Below are 20,401 nucleotides of genomic sequence, written 5' to 3'. Positions count from 1 at the left end.
GAGGGGCTAGTTACTGATGAAGTTGCCAGACTGCAGGCTTTAATGAATGATGGAAATTTTAAAATGATAATTGAAGAGTCACAGCCAAAGTTCTTTGCCAACCTCCAGAAATTATTCTTGAAAGCTGGCAAGAAGAAGAAGGGAAATGGACAATCTATAAAAAAAGGGTTGGTACGACCAATCATGTAGAGTAGCAAGGCATAACCTTAGTAATGCTCTTAGATCTAAAACGGGAGTTTTGCAAGCCAGAGATGAATATAGAAAAACCCAGGCAAAGGCAAAAAAGCAATGGGATGAGAATCTCTGGTTAGAACTGAAGAAGGCATGTGCTGACAAACATCAGAAAGAGTTTTGGGCCATACTAAAATGGGGTTCAGGGGGTGTAGCGGAATGCCCAAAAAATCATGTCCCGAAAGAGTCTTGGGTTGATTTCTTCAAACCCCAATACGCTGACAATATAGGACAACAGGTAGTTCCTCCTCCAGAAAGGGTCTTCTTTGCCAATGGACCATTCACACTAAAAGATGCACATGAGGCAATGGATGGAGTGACCAGAGGCAGGGCACCAGGCATTGATGGTATACCGGCTGACGTTTTCTTATTAGATAAAGATAGCTGGTGTAAATATTTCGTATGGCTCGGGAATGCTATCGCACAGGGGGCGAAGATTCCCTCAACGTGGAAAGGAGCAGAAATTATTCCAGTTTATAAAAAAGGAGATAAGGCTCTAGCAAGCAACTACAGGCCAATCAGCCTTATCGACTGTGCCCAAAAATTGATGGGTAGGCTGGTTCAAAACAAGTTGCAAGCCTGGATAGTTGACAAGGACATTCTTTCGCCTTATCAAGCTGGATTTCGCCCTTTAACCAGCTCTGTTGACCAAGTGTTTCACTTTTTAACTTTATATTGGAAGAACGTCACCCTGCTAAATGGTCCCCTGTTCGCTGTTTTTGTTGACCTGAAGGCCGCATTTGATTTAGTTCCCCGTCAAAAACTTTGGGATGTTTTAAGGGATTTAGGAATAAGCCCGGAACTACTAACTTTGCTAGTAAGACTCCACGAGAACAACTACGCCCGGATTAGGTGGGGAATCCAGGGGGAGGTCACGGAAACCTTTCCTGTGGAGAGAGGAGTAAGACAGGGCTGTGTCCTGGCCCCCACGCTATTCTCCCTCTACATAAACGGCATTGTGGATTTTCTGAAGCAAACTCCGACGGATGCTCCATTACTGGATGGGAAGCGAGTTCCAGTACTTATGTTCGCGGACGATACCTTGCTGGTCTCGCGGACCCCTAGTGGTCTACAAAAGACACTAAACGCTTTTGGAGAATTCTGCCGGATCCGAGGCCTAGAAATAAATACATCAAAGACAAAATTCATGAATCTGAATCCCTCCAAGAAATACAAGGGGAAAATGGTTCACAATGGGGCTTTCTTAGAAGAAGTTGACGCCTTTACCTATCTAGGCATCTCTATGAATGCTAGCATGAATTGGAGATCTCACATGGACTTTGTAATGTTAAAATATAATCAGTTGGCAGGGGCAATAGCCAAGAAGCATAAAACTTCATTTACAAAACCAATACAGCCAACATTGGAGATCTACGGCATGAAAGTGCTGGGTGCATGTCTTTACGGGTCAGAACTTTGGGGCTTCACCAATTTGAATGCTTTATCAGCGGCAGAAAATAAATTCCTGCGAGGCTTAATCGGGGTCCCACAGAGTACCCCCTCCACTCCTCTCCTTTATGATCTGGGGAGGAAAAGGATTGAGGACATGATTAGACTTCGCCCCCTCTTATACTGGAGGCGTATAAAAACCACCCCGGAACTGAGCCACTATGCTGCTGCCTTATTGGATGTTGCCAATTCTGATACCTTTCACAAAGTAGTTTGGTTAAAAGAGGTGAGGAAACTACTTCAAAAATTGCACCTTGAACACTTGTGGTCCGAAACTGACCCAGATGACTTTCCTTCCAAGAACACATTAAAAAAGCTATATTGGGAAATGATAAATAATGCCGTGTTGGTCTCCAGCCAATCCCCCGCCCTGACATCCCAGTTTCTAGAGATAAAAACTCTCCCTATGTTTGAATTGTACTGGGATCTGATCTCCAAGCCTCTAGATAGGAAATTGTTTTTCCAGTTTAGAGTCGGCACCCTACCCCTAAATGCTTTTACTGTTAAATGGTCCCCTGATAACGTTAGCACATGCTTTTATTGTAAATCCCATGTAGAAGATATTTTGCACTTTCTATTCGTATGTCCATTATACGCTGCCCCAAGGAGCAGGTGGCTGAAACCGGTATGCAAAAACCTGGGCACAAGGAGATGTCTCGACGCTTACAGGGTCCTGAAATCAAATTGTGCCCCTCAACTTGCAATTGCAGTGGCCAAGTTCCTGGGATGGGCTTGGATAATACGCACACGCACTTTAAAACCCCCATGAACTACATGAACTTCCTTTGGTCTGTGATGATACTTTTAATGTGTAAAATTTTAAAGATTCTTATTCGCCAACAATGCATTATTGCATGTTATTTAATATGTTTTTTTACTATTAGATTAGTATTTATTATGTTTAGATAGGGATGAAAGCTTTTATGACAATGTTGTCGAATAAAGTATTTAAATTTGATTTGTTAGACTGTTTGCCTTCTACATCCGCTTGCATGAGACATCCCTCATGGGGACGAGGCTTCAACAAAGATCACTGATAGATCTGGGAGCCCAACAGATGGAGGAGCGTGTACTCCATCTCGGGATAGGGCTTGTCATGTAGTTCATGCACTTTACATGTCAATAGCAAAGTCCAGGCATAGGTGGTCATCTTTGGAGGTTAGAGTAGGGAGATATGGTGTGCATTACAAATGGAATGTCCATGGTGGGAGCTTTCAGACCTGTCACCCGAGCACGCTTTCACCAACCTCCTCCTCCTCAAAGGTGAGGGAAGACCTTCCTGGTGGTACACACAGAAAGCTCTACCTGTTGTACTGTTTGTGACTTTCATGAAATGGAAGATTTAGACCCATACATAGGAATAAGCGCACCGGTATAAATGTACATCATTGTTATGAGAATAAGACCCATAGTACAAGCAGAGACACATCATGTAATATGTGATTTATAAAAATGTTTGTGTATCTGGGGGCAATGGCTCACGAGTGGTAAAGCCTGGGGGGTTACACTGCCCCCTCCATTCCCTCAACAAAAGTCATACATGTCACATTATTTAATGTGAATCTGCGTGCACGGATTACGCCAGGTGCAGCCTTATAAACAAATGCATTTAAGCAGATGCAAGGGGTTGGGTAACACTACCCTCAATGGGCCTCATGCCTGTTCACAGAGGTGGGCGATCAGAGCCGCGTGCCATCGAGACTCCGCGGCCTGGTTATGCCACACTTGGTAATAACACAGAGCTCCACCTTTGCACTGTGATGAATGTGTGAATCTGTTTATTAGTACACTTGCTTTACCGGCGCACGTGCATCGCCAATCCCATGCCACACATGCGTGCCTCCCTCCAGTAGGACGCCAGCGCCACTCTGATGGCACACTTGCGTGACCCCTCCAGCAGGACGCCGGCACCACTCCCATGCCACACATGCGTGACCCCTCATAGCAGGACGCGGCACCACTCCCATGCCACACATGCGTGTCCCCTCATAGCAGGACACCAGTGCACTCCCATGCCACACATGCGTGACCCCCTCACAGCAGGACGCCGGCGCCACTCCCATGACACACATGCGTGCCCCCCTCCAGCAGGACGCCAGCGCCACTCTGATGGCACACTTGCGTGACCCCTCCAGCAGGACGCCGGCACCACTCCCATGCCACACATGCGTGACCCCTCATAGCAGGACGCGGCACCACTCCCATGCCACACATGCGTGTCCCCTCATAGCAGGACACCAGTGCACTCCCATGCCACACATGCGTGACCCCCTCACAGCAGGACGCCGGCGCCACTCCCATGACACACATGCGTAACCCCCTTCAGCAGGATGCCGGCACCACTCCCATGCCACACATGCGTGTCCCCTCATAGCAGGACGCGGCACCACTCCCATGCCACACATGCGTGACCCCTCGCAGCAGGACACCAGTGCACTCCCATGCCACACATGCGTGTCCCCTCATAGCAGGACACCAGTGCACTCCCATGCCACACATGCGTGACCCCCTCACAGCAGGACGCCGGCGCCACTCCCATGCCACACATGCGTGACCCCCTCACAGCAGGACGCCGGCGCCACTCCCATGACACACATGCGTGACCCCCTTCAGCAGGACGCCGGCACCACTCCCATGCCACACATGCGTGTCCCCTCATAGCAGGACGCGGCACCACTCCCATGCCACACATGCGTGTCCCCTCATAGCAGGACGCGGCACCACTCCCATGCCACACATGCGTGACCACTCACAGCAGGACGCCGGTGCCTCTCCCATGCCACAAATGTTTGACCCCCTCCAGCAGGACGCCGGCACCACTCCCATGCCACACATGCGTGACCCCTCACAGCAGGACGCCGGCACCACTTCCATACCACACATGCATGACCCCTCACAGCAGGACGCCGGCACCACTCCCATGCCACATATCTGTGACCCCCTCCAGCACGACGCCGGCACCACTCACAGGTGAAGTAGATGGAGTCCTCGTCTGTCCGCACATTTGTCGGCTTGATGTTCAGGTCCACAGAGCACGTGTCCAGCATGCGCTGGTGCGTCTTTGTGTTGTAACATGTGGTGGAGTGGCAGTGGTCCCGGAGCCAGACGAAATCAAACCGCATGCAGGTGTCAGCGTGTCTGAACTCTGTAACAACAAAACAACATAGTTACACCCAAGTGGAAACAGTGGAAGCCAGTTAGATATCAACTCAGAGTGCCCAATCACAGAGGACGGTCCTCAACATACACAGAGGCTGGACACTGGAGTCAGACCTAGTACGGAGCCTGCGTACTGGAGTCAGACCAGGCACAGGGGCTGGGCACTGGAGTCAGACCTGGCATAGGGACTGGGCACTGGAGTCGGACCTGGTTCGGAGGCTGAGCACTGGGGTCAGACCTGGCACAGAGGCTGGGCACTGGAGTCAGACCTGGCATGAGGACTGGGCACTGGAGTCAGACCTGGCATAGAGGCGGGGCACTGGAGTCAGGCCTGGCATGGAGGCTGATCACTGGAGTCAGGCCTGGCATAAGGACTGGGCACTGGAGTCGGACCTGGTTCGAAGGCTGCGCACTGGAGTCAGACCTGGCACAGAGGCTGGGCACTGGAGTCAGACCTGGCATAGGGGCTGGGCACTGGTGTCAGACCTGGCATAGGGGCTGGGCACTGGTGTCAGACCTGGCACATGGGCTGGGCACTGGTGTCAGACCTGGCACATGGGCTGGGCACTGGTGTCAGACCTGGCACATGGGCTGGGCACTGGAGTGAGACCAGGCACAGGGGCTGGGCACTGGAGTTAGACCGAGCACCGGGGCTGGGCACTGGTGTCAGACCTGGCATAGGGGCTGGGCACTGGAGTGAGACCAGGCACAGGGGCTGGGCACTGGAGTGAGACCAGGCACAGGGGCTGGGCACTGGAGTCAGACCTGGCATGAGGACTGGGCACTGGAGTCAGACCTGGCATGAGGACTGGGCACTGGAGTCAGACCTGGTTCGGAGGCTGAGCACTGGAGTCTGACCTGGCACAGAGGCTGGGCACTGGAGTCAGACCTGGCATACAGGCTGGGCACTGGAGTCAGACCTGGCATACAGACTGGGCACTGGAGTCAGACCTGGCATAGAGGCTGGGCACTGGAGTCACACCTGATATTTATTTATTTATTTATTTAGAACATTTGTATAGCGCAGCTATCACCTTACAGGCATTCTGGCACTGAGATTTCACCAAGAGGAAGAAGCACGGGGGAGAGGCAGAGCAGTACGATGGCCATCAAGTTAACCCTTCGGAAACAGCCAAGTTTTTACGCTTTTCCTAATAAGAAGTTCTTCCGTTTGGCGGATGTCCAGGGGCAGACTATTCCAGAGTTTGGCGGCAGCAACTCCGAAAGATCTGCCCCCGGCCCTAGCTTTTTTAAATCTCGGCACTTTCACAAGACAAGCCGTTGCAGATCGAAGTGCTCTGGTTGCGGTATACCAGGCAAACATGGCTTGCAAAATGCTGGGCCCAAGTCCATGCAGGGCTTTGAAAACGAGACAGAGGGATTTAAAGGACACTCGCTGCTTTAACGGGAGTCAGTGGAGTTCAGCTATCGCCGCTGTGGCCGAGGACCTTCTAGACCAGCCAAGGGCCAGTTTAGCAGCAGCGGACTGAACTCTTTGAAGTCTGTCTAACAGCAGGCCTGGAGACTCAAGTAACAGCGTGTTACAGTAATCAACGCGACTTAAAATAGTACACCTGACTATTAATGCCCGGGCCTGTAAGGGAAGCAGTGGTAAGATCTTACGTAGGGACCGAATGAGGGCAGAACAGGTGGACACTGTTTTCGCAACCTGGGCTTCCATGCTCAATTTGTTGTCCATCATAACACCCAGATTGCGAACAGTGGTGACCGGCTGAGTTTTTCCCGTGGATTCTGGAGGCCAAAAATCCACCGGGAAGGGATGAGGAATCCGACTTCCAGCACAGAACAAAACCTCAGTTTTGGAGGTGTTAAACTGTAATGAGTTGTTATGTAGCCAGCCAGCCGTATCTCGCAGACAATCATGAAAAGACTCCAAAGGAATCGATTCCTCATCCTCCCAAGAGAGGATGAGTTGAGTGTCGTCTGCATAATTGATGGCTTTTAGCCTGTGAGATTTTATCAACGTAATCAAGGGTTTTAGATACACGTTAAATAAAATCGGGCTGATGGCCGAGCCTTGAGGCACCCCATGAGACACGGGGGAAAAAGCACATTGACACGGGGGAAGGGATACAGCCTGCTTCCTATCCAGCAGGAAGGAACGAAACCAGCGCAGGGCATTGCCACCTACCCCGGCTTCCCTCAGTCTCTCCAGGAGGATCCCATGATTTACCGTATCGAATGCGGCAGACAGGTCCAGCAGAAACAGAGACACTGCCTGACCCCTGTCTGCACGCATTCGAAGGTCCTCCATAGCAGTAAGTAAAGCTGTTTCGGTACCATGGGCTGGGCGAAAGCCGAATTGTATTTCGTCCAGAAATTGATGCTGCTCCAGAAGTTTGGAGAGACATGAGCTCACTCAACGCTCAGCAATTTTTCCAGGGAACGGTAGCAAGGAGATGGGTCTGTAGTTCTGTAGACACTCTGGATTAAGGGAGGGTTTTTTCAGCAATGGAGAAACAAGAGCCTGTTTCCAAGAAGCAGGAACTGTGCCACTAAGCAGAGATTGAGTACAGATCCTGCATAGAATAGGAAAGAGTTCATCTCCATAGGCTTTCCAGATCTTATGGGGGATAGGGGCCAAAGGTGATCCAGATGAGATACCGCGAGCCAATCTGTTGAGGTCCGCCTCAGTAATATGGGAAGCTCCAACAGACAAAGGCTGTGCACTGGAGTCAGACCTGGCATACAGGCTGGGCACTGGAGTCAGACCTGGCATGGAGGCTGCGCACTGGAGTCAGACATGGCACAGAGGCTGGGCACTGGAGTCAGACCTGGCATACAGGCTGGGCACTGGAGTCAGACATGGCATACAGGCTGGGCACTGGAGTCAGACCTGGCATACAGGCTGGGCACTGGAGTCAGACCTGGCATGGAGGCTGGGCACTGGAGTCAGACCTGGCATGGAGGCTGGGCACTGGAGTCAGACCTGGCATGGAGGCTGGGCACTGGAGTCAGACATGGCATACAGGCTGTGCACTGGAGTCAGACATGGCATACAGGCTGGGCACTGGAGTCAGACCTGGCATACAGGCTGGGCACTGGAGTCAGACCTGGCATACAGGCTGGGCACTGGAGTCAGACCTGGCATACAGGCTGGGCACTGGAGTCAGTCCTGGCACAGAGGCTGGGCACTGGAGTCAGACCTGGCATACAGGCTGGGCACTGGAGTCAGACCTGGCATGGAGGCTGGGCACTGGAGTCAGACATGGCACAGAGGCTGGGCACTGGAGTCAGACATGGCACAGAGGCTGGGCACTGGAGTCAGACATGGCACAGAGGCTGGGCACTGGAGTCAGACATTGCATACAGGCTGGGCACTGGAGTCAGACCTGGCATACAGGCTGGGCACTGGAGTCAGACCTGGCATGGAGGCTGGGCACTGGAGTCAGACATGGCATACAGGCTGGGCCCTGGAGTCAGACCTGGCATACAGGCTGGGCACTGGAGTCAGACCTGGCATGGAGGCTGGGCACTGGAGTCAGACATGGCATACAGGCTGGGCACTGGAGTCAGACCTGGCATGGAGGCTGGGCAATGGAGTCAGACCTGGCATACAGGCTGGGCACTGGAGTCAGACATGGCATACAGGCTGGGCACTGGAGTCAGACATGGCATACAGGCTGGGCACTGGAGTCAGACCTGGCATGGAGGCTGGGCACTGGAGTCAGACCTGGCATACAGGCTGGGCACTGGAGTCAGACATGGCACAGAGGCTGGGCACTGGAGTCAGACATGGCATACAGGCTGGGCATTGGAGTCAGACATGGCATACAGGCTGGGCACTGGAGTCAGACCTGGCATACAGGCTGGGCACTGGAGTCAGACCTGGCATACAGGCTGGGCACTGGAGTCAGTCCTGGCACAGAGGCTGGGCACTGGAGTCAGACATGGCATACAGGCTGGGCCCTGGAGTCAGACCTGGCATACAGGCTGGGCACTGGAGTCAGACCCGGCATGGAGGCTGGGCACTGGAGTCAGACCTGGCATACAGGCTGGGCACTGGAGTCAGACCTGGCATGGAGGCTGGGCACTGGAGTCAGACCTGGCATACAGGCTGGGCACTAGAGTCAGACCTGGCATGGAGGCTGACCACTGGGGTCAGACCTGGCACAGGGGCTGGGCACTGGAGTCAGACCTGGCATACAGGCTGGGCACTGGAGTCAGACCTGGCATGGAGGCTGAGCACTGGAGTCAGACCTGGCATACAGGCTGGGCACTGGAGTCAGACCTGGCATAGGGGCTGGGCACTGGAGTGAGACCTGGCATACAGGCTGGGCACTGGAGTCAGACCTGGCATGGAGGCTGAGCACTGGGGTCAGACCTGGCATACAGGCTGGGCACTGGAGTCAGACATGGCATACAGGCTGGGCACTGGAGTCAGACCTGGCATACAGGCTGGGCACTGGAGTCAGACCTGGCATACAGGCTGGGCACTGGAGTCAGACCTGGCATACAGGCTGGGCACTGGAGTCAGTCCTGGCACAGAGGCTGGGCACTGGAGTCAGACCTGGCATACAGGCTGGGCACTGGAGTCAGACCTGGCATGGAGGCTGGGCACTGGAGTCAGACATGGCACAGAGGCTGGGCACTGGAGTCAGACATGGCACAGAGGCTGGGCACTGGAGTCAGACATGGCACAGAGGCTGGGCACTGGAGTCAGACATGGCATACAGGCTGGGCACTGGAGTCAGACCTGGCATACAGGCTGGGCACTGGAGTCAGACCTGGCATGGAGGCTGGGCACTGGAGTCAGACATGGCATACAGGCTGGGCACTGGAGTCAGACCTGGCATGGAGGCTGGGCACTGGAGTCAGACCTGGCATACAGGCTGGGCACTGGAGTCAGACATGGCATACAGGCTGGGCACTGGAGTCAGACATGGCATACAGGCTGGGCACTGGAGTCAGACCTGGCATGGAGGCTGGGCACTGGAGTCAGACCTGGCATACAGGCTGGGCACTGGAGTCAGACCTGGCACAGAGGCTGGGCACTGGAGTCAGACATGGCATACAGGCTGGGCATTGGAGTCAGACATGGCATACAGGCTGGGCACTGGAGTCAGACCTGGCATACAGGCTGGGCACTGGAGTCAGACCTGGCATACAGGCTGGGCACTGGAGTCAGACCTGGCATACAGGCTGGGCACTGGAGTCAGACCCGGCATGGAGGCTGGGCACTGGAGTCAGACCTGGCATACAGGCTGGGCACTGGAGTCAGACCTGGCATGGAGGCTGGGCACTGGAGTCAGACCTGGCATACAGGCTGGGCACTAGAGTCAGACCTGGCATGGAGGCTGAGCACTGGGGTCAGACCTGGCACAGGGGCTGGGCACTGGAGTCAGACCTGGCATACAGGCTGGGCACTGGAGTCAGACCTGGCATAGAGGCTGAGCACTGGAGTCAGACCTGGCATACAGGCTGGGCACTGGAGTCAGACCTGGCATAGGGGCTGGGCACTGGAGTGAGACCTGGCATACAGGCTGGGCACTGGAGTCAGACCTGGCATGGAGGCTGAGCACTGGGGTCAGACCTGGCATACAGGCTGGGCACTGGAGTCAGACATGGCATACAGGCTGGGCACTGGAGTCAGACATGGCACACAGGCTGGGCACTGGAGTCAGACATGGCATACAGGCTGGGCACTGGAGTCAGACCTGGCATACAGGCTGGGCACTGGAGTCAGTCCTGGCACAGAGGCTGGGCACTGGAGTCAGTCCTGGCACAGAGGCTGAGCACTGGAGTCAGACCTGGCATACAGGCTGGGCACTGGAGTCAGACCTGGCATAGGGGCTGGGCACTGGAGTGAGACCTGGCATACAGGCTGGGCACTGGAGTCAGACCTGGCATGGAGGCTGAGCACTGGGGTCAGACCTGGCATACAGGCTGGGCACTGGAGTCAGACATGGCATACAGGCTGGGCACTGGAGTCAGTCCTGGCACAGAGGCTGGGCACTGGAGTCAGACATGGCATACAGGCTGGGCACTGGAGTCAGACCTGGCATGGAGGCTGAGCACTGGGGTCAGACCTGGCATACAGGCTGGGCACTGGAGTCAGACCTGGCATACAGGCTGGGCACTGGAGTCAGTCCTGGCACAGAGGCTGGGCACTGGAGTCAGTCCTGGCACAGAGGCTGGGCACTGGAGTCAGACCTGGCATGGAGGCTGAGCACTGGGGTCAGACCTGGCATACAGGCTGGGCACTGGAGTCAGACCTGGCACGGAGGCTGAGCACTGGAGTCAGACCAGGCACAGGGGCTGGGCACTGGAGTCAGACCTGGCATGGAGGCTGAGCACTGGGGTCAGACCTGGCACAGAGGCTGGGCACTGGAGTCAGACCTGGCATACAGGCTGGGCACTGGAGTCAGACCTGGCATACAGGCTGGGCACTGGAGTCAGACATGGCATACAGGCTGGGCACTGGAGTCAGACATGGCATACAGGCTGGGCACTGGAGTCAGACCTGGCATACAGGCTGGGCACTGGAGTCAGTCCTGGCACAGAGTCTGGGCACTGGAGTCAGACATGGCATACAGGCTGGGCACTGGAGTCAGACCTGGCACAGAGGCTGGGCACTGGAGTCAGACATGGCATACAGGCTGGGCACTGGAGTCAGACCTGGCATACAGGCCGGGCACTGGAGTCAGTCCTGGCATAGGGAATGGGCACGGGAGTTGGTTCGGAGGCTGAGCACTGGGGTCAGACCTGGCACAGAGGCTGGGCACTGGAGTCAGACCTGGCATGGAGGCTGAGCACTGGGGTCAGACCTGGCATACAGGCTGGGCACTGGAGTCAGACCTGGCATGGAGGCTGAGCACTGGAGTCAGACCAGGCACAGGGGCTGGGCACTGGAGTCAGACCTGGCATACAGGCTGGGCACTGGAGTCAGACCTGGCATGGAGGCTGAGCACTGGGGTCAGACCTGGCACAGAGGCTGGGCACTGGAGTCAGACCTGGCATACAGGCTGGGCACTGGAGTCAGACCTGGCACAGAGGCTGGGCACTGGAGTCAGACATGGCATACAGGCTGGGCACTGGAGTCAGACCTGGCATACAGGCTGGGCACTGGAGTCAGACCTGGCATACAGGCTGGGCACTGGAGTCAGTCCTGGCACAGAGGCTGGGCACTGGAGTCAGACATGGCATACAGGTTGGGCACTGGAGTCAGACCTGGCACAGAGGCTGGGCACTGGAGTCAGACATGGCATACAGGCTGGGCACTGGAGTCAGACCTGGCATACAGGCCGGGCACTGGAGTCAGTCCTGGCATAGGGAATGGACACGGGAGTTGGTTCGGAGGCTGAGCACTGGGGTCAGACCTGGCACAGAGGCTGGGCACTGGAGTCAGACCTGGCATGGAGGCTGGGCACTGGAGTCAGAGCACCAATCACATACAATGTACCAATCTTCCCTGCTCTTCATAAAATGGTTCTGTTGGAAGGTGGTTTATTAGTAGGTACATATAACTAGTAATAACACCACTGAAGGAAAGTAAGATCGGCTTCTTAGTTACCCCCATTTTTTGCTGATGTTTCACTGTTTTAGACTTAGTCTGAATGGGATCCTGCTAGTCAGGACCCCGGCCTAGCTGCTTTCTCCTCTAAATTGATTGCATGTACATTAGCTACACTCCAGATTGGATTCTGTGGTACCCTTATAAGTCCCTAGGATATCGTATACTATGCACCTAGGGCCTCACAGGGGCTGCAGAATGTATTGTGCCACCCCTGGGAAGCCTTCCAAAATGACACCAAAGGTCTGCTACTGCAGCCTGGGTAAGGTGGTGCATGCACCCCTTACTTAGATATAGGTTCACTATATCTACCTTATGTTACTGCTCATATAAACCTATCAGTCACCCCTATGGCAGGCCTTATCAATCCTGAAGGCAGGGTGCTGGGTTTTGTGTGAGAGGGTGCTCATGCATGAGCAGAGCCCCTCTGCTGACTTCAGAACTTTTTCTTCGGTGTTGTTCTGTGATGTAGCCAACCATATACTCTTTAGTGCATTATAACCTCCCGGTAAATGCTAAGTTTTAAACGGCTGCACAGAAACCTGTCGTGTTTGGTGTCAAACACCTTGGAATCGTACCTTCACACCAGTAACTGGTGTGGGAGGTATGATTCCACTTTCCTAGAGGGAGAAATTTGACTACACTGTACACCGGATACCAGCTTAACGGAACCTAGCATCACAAAATGGATGCTGCCAGCCACAGACACGAGTCTTCCCTCCTGCTACTGAGCCAAGCTCGAGCAGAGGAAGGCCTGACAATAGGTTTCCTGTCACAGGGAGGTGTGACCACCTCCCAGACTTTAGTGTATTGGGGCTGGGTGGGTGCACTCAGAGTGCTTTGATGTCTGCACTGGGGGAACATTTGGTGTCCCTGTGCATAGTCCAGCTCAAACTGGTTGCAGGAGCCATTGGCTCCTGCTCTGGTGAGAAACTGGAAAACGAAATGGGTGTAGCCCCCCTCTGTCCTGACCCTCCCATAGGTGGGTCCCCAGAGTTTGTCCCACCCATTCCATGGGTATAAAGTAGGAACCCCTGACTACAGGACTTTAGATTTACCTGGACGAAACTCTGCTAGAGAAACCAATCGACGATCTACACTGCGCTAGATGACTGAAGAACCTCCTTGGAGTAAAGGAGTTACTCCCCTGCAAGGCAGGCAACTTAAACGCATCTGACCGGTTTGCATCTCCAAAGCTTCTGAGGACACTGAAGATTGCTGTAACGCAGGAGGTGGGTTTCCATGTATTGCAGAGGTCGTCTAGTGTTCTCAGCAAACCTGAGACCTGTATCCCTTGTGGGGGCCGTGCAACCTGTACCCCAGGGCACTGTGTACATTTGCAGAAGCATATGCTTTCCGGCGACCCCTGAAATTGTGCTTTGGGTTACTTGTAGTCCAGACCCCGAGGAGTGATTCCACTGAAGATTACCAGCCTACACTCCACGAGTGTTCAGTGGGCTAGTATTTTGTGATGCCTCTTGAGGTCCCTTTGCGATCCCTTGTCCGCTGGCCTGTGGGTCCCTGTGAAAGCAACTTTAACTTTCAGTGGGCTTTCTTGGTTGCTCCAGACGTGCCCTGACTCTCCATCGCTTAGGGAGTCACCAGGACCTTGCTGGTCCTCACAGAAGTATCTTTCCTCTGACTGCGTGGGTTACAGTTGCCAAGGCTTGTTGGTGTTCAATTCGGACACTGACCCACTGTTATGGCTGGATTTTCTGAGTAGGTGGGATCAGCCCCCAGGGCCCCCTCCAACCCAGCCAGAACGTACTCACCTTCCCTCCTCAGGACCACCTATCCAGGCACCTGGTACCTACCTGAGGATGGGGAACTCGCAATATACAAGCTCATATTATTAAAAACACCACTAAATCTATAGGGATACTAAGAATACTCACTGATTATTAGGGATATCCATACCCTACACCACACTTATTTACATCAGTTGGTCTCGCGGCCACTCAGACCCAGACCGGTCTACCCTAGGGCAGATATTGCGCACAATCCGGTGCGACTACACATGGGCCTGCAGAACCCAATGCTCCCGTTTCCAAACGCTCAACATTCCTGTCGAACTCCACGTCAGTATCCCCCCTGACGCTCTCACTTATTCAAGCCACAATCCTGTGGGTATCGGCACTGGTAGTCCTCCCCAGTGTTCTCACTAACGCCGCATATCAACGACGACCACATTCCTATGAACAATTATCGGGATAATATCTCCGTTATCTACTTGGGATAAAACTACAATAATAACTTTGAATATAGTTCCAAATTATATAGTGTACTCCCTGCTCTTGACATCAAAGGTCCACTCACTCCCTCTTTATTCAATCACCATTTACCTGATCGGGATTTCTCATCCGTTCACCTTAACAGCTTTTGACTAGGAATGCAGTTTACCAAGATTGAACATAAGCACCAGGTACACAATAATTCTATATGAATTAGGGTATTTATTAACAATAGACACAAATCACATTACTATGCAGCATAACTTTTGCAAGAAAAAGGTAAAGATTAGAGTGCACATTCTATTAGAGTTAGACAGAGGTCACCTTGGTAGTGGGAAGTCTGGACTCGGCAGTCATCTAGGTTCCCTTCTCGTCTCTGTATCCTGGCTCGCCTCGCAGTCACCCTCAGCCGTCACAAGTACACGTCTGCACCGCTAGGCTCAACCTCGTCTGCTTCCCCTCAGGACACCGGAACCTTGCTGATTATTAGCTACCGTCTCTCTCTCTCTCTGTATCAGTGCGCTCCGCGCTACTTCTCATTCAGTCTTTCTCAGAGAGTTTCGGTCTTAAATCTTTCTCCGACTTCAAAGATGGCGACTTGTCCACCATGAAAATGAATAATGGCAGAGATGCTAACGGCTAGATGCCGCCTACGGACTAACTGACAAACTGACTAACACCTTCGCTAATATCAAAGCCCGTTCCTTCATGGAAATTCACGGCCAGTAACCTGCCGCCCACCAAATTCTTGTACCTCCCCGTACCAAGGACACTTTCCCAGCCGGCCGGCCTGAAGTTGTGTCTTCGGAGTGGAGAAAAATACATTCCTTCGATAAGGGTCAGCCTGAACCGGTTCTCTCCAAGCGAACAACAGCTTGAAACTAAAACATCACACTTCACCTAGAAAGCCTTCTCGAGCTACCGGGCAGAAAGCAAGATGGAGTCTGTCTCGTTTAAGGCCTACGGAGCCCACAATATGCATAGCTCCATGGAAAATAGCCCAGCATGTTAGCAAATGAGCGAATCATGACTAATACTTATATATCTATCCCCTAACTTAAATTCATAAGCCTTACTCTAAGGAAAATAGTACGAAAATGCCCTAATATATGTAAGGCAGGGTCCCTGTCTATCGGCCTAATCCCTATGCTATGGGGGTGATAGGCTGGAGTCACTCTCCATCATTCTCCTTCTCCAAAGAGCTAGCAAAAAGGCAGCCATAACACCCACCAGCACTCAACATCCTTCGTGGGACAGCTCGCCTGCAGACTTTGGTCATCTTCGACCTCTCCTGGTCCCTGTGGCTGCAGAGTCAAGCTTCACATCTTCACACCTGAAGCACCCGACAATGGTGGGCATTCGTCTACTGAGCAAATCAATACAGCAAAACAATCTGCCCCCACTAATATAAAAGAGGCGCTCAGCTAGAGTCCCCACATTAAGGTATCAGTAATAAGCTCACTTGGATCAGAACACAATCATAACATAAAGACAGTATGTTCAAGAGGAAACATTCAATGTTTATTCCAATTTTTTTTATATAAATATATATATATATATTTTCAACAATAACAGCACATGATAACATTTACAAAATATAAGATTAACTCATTCAATCTGTATTCCACACATCCCTTCAATCAATCATGTCCAACTCACACATTCTTCAATCATACAATACATATCACACTTCAGTTACCTACCGAGCCCCTGGTCACTGTGAAGTGACCCACACTGTCCCCTCTGCTTTCAGGTTCTTCTCATCTTCGTTCCAGGCTCGGATCCAACCGGTCACTTTTCATCTCCATGGCACCAGAACTTTTCAGCATCACGCCAATGAAAACAGCAAAGATTCCCGACACCACTTGACACCTATGCACCCTGCTTCCCTGGGTGAGGTAACACAGGTACTCAGGTACTCACAAGGGTGCTGGCCTTAGAACCTTCTAAGTTAGAAACGGTTTGCTCAAAGTCCTCTCGTAAGTGTCCTTAATCTTAAAATTCCAACTTTGACTTTCCCATTGAGTTGTACGGAGCTCGCGGCTGTGTTCTCACACTGCACGCGTCCCTCGTGGGACCCCTGTGTCACTACCTTGGGAGGTTCTTTGGGGTCCCAGCGATTCTACGTGCTCTAGGCACTGTGTCTAGTCAAGTCGGGTTGTTATACCACTTTCTTAATAAATGGTCTAGTCTCCCCCTGGAGCCCACTGTGTATTGTGCTATTTACTGTTGTTCTAGTGATTTAATATTGTGTAACTTGACCCCATTGTACGATTCGGACATCCTGGGCACACTGTGGCACACCAAGGGTTTTGACAAGTGGGATTTGATAGGCATTTCCAGGGTGGAGGACATGTTGTCGCGAGGCGAGGTTAAGACTTTCGCCCACCTACAGGCAGAATTTCAATTGGGTGAAACGGAATTCTTCCGGTACGCCCAGTTAAGGCATGCATTGCTGTCTGCTAAACCGGAGGAGGGGGCGATCCCTGACAGCTCCCCATTGGAGGATAGGGTGCTGGACGGCCATATGCCGGACAGCGCCATCTCACTGTCCTATAAAAAACTCATAAATGTCCGTACCGACCTCCTCCTTGGTGTGAGGGACCAGTGGACGCGTGATGGGTTAGAAATTGATGATGAGGACTGGCAGAGCGCGGTATCCTCCCCTAAGGAGGTTGCCATCTCTTCCCGTCTCAGACTGGTGCAGCTCAAGATCCTGCACAGGGTTTATGTTACTGGTCCCCGACTCGTGCACATGGGCTACTCCGTTGACGGGCTCTGCCGTCGTGGCTGCGGTGCCCTTGCCACTTTCATGCACATCCTCTGGGAATGTCCTGCAATAGCCTCCTACTGGCGACGCGTGCATTCGATCATGAATGAGGTGACTGGGGTAGCGGTGCATGCGGAAGCCAGGAGATGCCTCCTTAACATCTGGAATACGACGGACCACAACGTGGCCCAGACTCAATGGGTAACCCTTGGCAACATGGTGGCTAAACGTGATATCGCGCAGAAGTGGGGAGCTACGGCAGCTCCCAAGGTTGTACAATGGAAAGCCAATATGGATTGGTGTATGTTTAGAGAGAAGACCGTGTATGTTGCCAGGGGTAAACCTAAAAAGTGGCAGAAATTATGGGGGGCTTGGAATGCATACAGGGGGGACATCTGCATACCCCCAGAATCTGCTCCGCTGGAGGAACACCTGTCGCCGTAGCCTGAGACACCAACTGCACCGCTATATATATGCTATCCTGTGCTTTCCTCCCTCCCCGATCCTAGCTCTTTTTCGGTTGGTCATACTTGTGCTCATTATACCCTCCCGACCCCTCCACAACGCCTCACTGTTCTTCACACTCCATTGCCTATGTCTTTGCGCCGGGTCTGGCGCTTCCTTTCTCTTCTATTACTTTCTCTGTGTTTTTCTTATAAAAAAATTAAATCAACCTTCATCGCTCTGCTGTACTAATTCTTGCACTATTGTTTTCTTGCCTTGCCTACGGGATGTTAGGCTGAATAGCTGTGTGCACTGTTTTTGAATAAAGGTTTTAAAAATTAAAAAAAATATATATATTGTGTAACTTGTGCTCTAATCTCATAAAGAGATTAGTAGAAGTGTTTAGTAGTTTAGTAATAATGCAAATGCTACTTACCAGTATGCATCTGTTCTTGGCATGTAGGGCTGCTGACATTCATATCTGTGCATAGATCGCCGCCTAGTGTTGGGTCCGGATGATTGCACATTGTTGTCCTGGAAGAGTCTTCGAAGTATCATGAGATAGGTGGCTCCTCCCCTGGACTACAGTGCGCATGGGCATCGCCTCCATCCCCAGATTGTTTTTAGCCATTGGTAGAGATGGAGTGACATATGTGAGTGATGCCCTATGCTAAGAGTATGAAAATATGTGTAAAGAAAATACTGCAGCTACTACAGGCGCCGGGGAGGAGGGCGGGCGATATGAATGTCAGCAGCCCTACATGCCAAGAACAGATGCATACTGGTAAGTAGCATTTGCAGTTCGAGGCATGTGGGCTGCTGAATTCATATCTGTGCATAGAATACATAGCAGTCCCTCCATTAGCGGCGGCCGCCCGTGCCAGCTGCAGCCGTTTGAAAAAGCGTTTTGAGAACAGCCTGGCCAACAGCTGCCTGCTGTTTAGAGTGCACGTCTACACAGTAATGCTTAGTGAAAGTATGTGTGGTTGACCATGTAGCTGCTCTACAAATATCTTCTAAGGGAATGTTACCTAGGAAAGCCATAGAGGCCCCCATCTTTCTGGTGGAGTGGGGTCTTGGTGGAATCGTGAGAGTGCGTTTAGCTTTAGGGTAACAGATCTGAATGCATTTCACTATCCACCTAGCGATACCAGCTTTGGAGATAGCATTTCCCTTGTGGTGTGAGGCAAAAGCAACAAAGAGTTGCTTGGTCTTACGAAAATCTTTAGTTCTGTCCACGTAGTACATCAAGGCTCTTTTAACATCAAGGGTGTGGAGCATCCGCTCCGCCAGTGACTCTGGGTTTTGAAAAAACACTGGCAACTCAATTGTTTGGTTCATGTGGAATTGAGATACCACCTTGGGTAAGAATTTAGGGTTAGTGCGGAGCACCACCCTGTTAGCGTGTACTTGGAAGAATGGTTCCTGGATGGTGAGCGCCTGCAACTCACTAACCCTCCGTAGCGATGTAATTGCTACTAAGAAAGCAACCTTCCAAGTCAGAAACTGAAGCTCACAAGAGTGCAGTGGCTCAAAGGGAGGACCTATCAGCCTTGTAAGAACCACATTGAGGTTCCATTCTGGAGCTGGTGGCGTCCGCGGTGGAATGACCCTTTTGAGTCCTTCCAGAAAAGCCTTGATAGCAGGGACCTTAAAAAGGGATAGGTGTTGCCTATTCTGAAGGTATGCTGCCATCGCAGACAAATGAATGCGGATGGAAGAGTACGCCAAATTGCATTGGTACAGGTGGAACAGGTAGCAAATAATGTTCTGTATGGAAGCGTCCAGTGGGTCAATATTGTGGTTTACACAGTACATGACAAAACGCTTCCACTTGGCTGCGTAACAGGCTCGAGTAGTGGGCTTCCTTGCCTCCCGAATGATGTCCATACAATCGGGGGGAAGATTGAGGTAGCCAAACTCTAGGACTTCAGGAGCCAGATCGCCAGGTTGAGCTGTTGCGGATCTGGGTGCTGAATGTCGCCATGGCTCTGCGTCAGAAGGCTGGGGGTGAGATGAAGCCTTTGATGCGGTACCACGGAGAGTTCCAGAAACGTGGTGTACCATGGTTGGCGAGCCCACGTTGGAGCAACCAGGATGAGAGTCATCGAGTGCTGCCTGAGTTTGCGTGCCACCAGCGGTATCAGAGGTGCTGGGGGAAAAGCGTACGCAAATCTGCCTGACCAGTTCATCCACATCGCATTGCCCTGTGATTGCGGGTGTGGGAACCTGGCGGCGAAGCTTTGGCATTTTGCGTTCTCCTTTGTGGCGAACAGGTCTATCTCTGGATGACCCCACCTTTGGAAGTACGGTTGGAGTACTGATGGGTGTATCTCCCACTCGTGCATTTGGTGGCTGTGCCTGCTGAGCAGGTCCGCCATCTGGTTGTCTTTGCCCGGGAGATGCTCCGCCATGAGGAAGATGTTCCTCTGAATGGCCCACTTCCACATGCTCTGAGCCAGATGAGACAGCTGCGGAGAGTGTGTGCCTCCCTGCTTCTGGATGTAGTACATGGCCGTCATGTTGTCCGTCCGGATCAACACAACCTTGTTGGACAGATGTACTTTGAATGCCTTTAAAGCC

At 52.4% G+C, this 20,401-nt stretch overlaps 1 protein-coding gene across 3 annotated transcripts in view; it reads right to left on the bottom strand.

Moving 5' to 3' along the window:
- TMLHE (trimethyllysine hydroxylase, epsilon) overlaps positions 1–20,401 on the bottom strand; it is a 163,379-nt gene that overhangs the window by 56,400 nt on the left and 86,578 nt on the right. For all 3 annotated transcript variants that reach the window (XM_086942224.1, XM_086942226.1, XM_086942225.1), the window contains exon 3: positions 4,649–4,825. In XM_086942224.1, the coding sequence (XP_086798350.1) occupies positions 4,649–4,825 (177 nt within the window). The remainder of the gene's footprint in view (positions 1–4,648; positions 4,826–20,401) is intronic.

Source organism: Lissotriton vulgaris, chromosome 10 (assembly GCF_964263255.1).
Source record: "Lissotriton vulgaris chromosome 10, aLisVul1.2, whole genome shotgun sequence".
Lineage (NCBI taxonomy): Eukaryota > Metazoa > Chordata > Amphibia > Caudata > Salamandridae > Lissotriton > Lissotriton vulgaris.
This window is presented reverse-complemented; position numbering and strand designations above follow the sequence as displayed.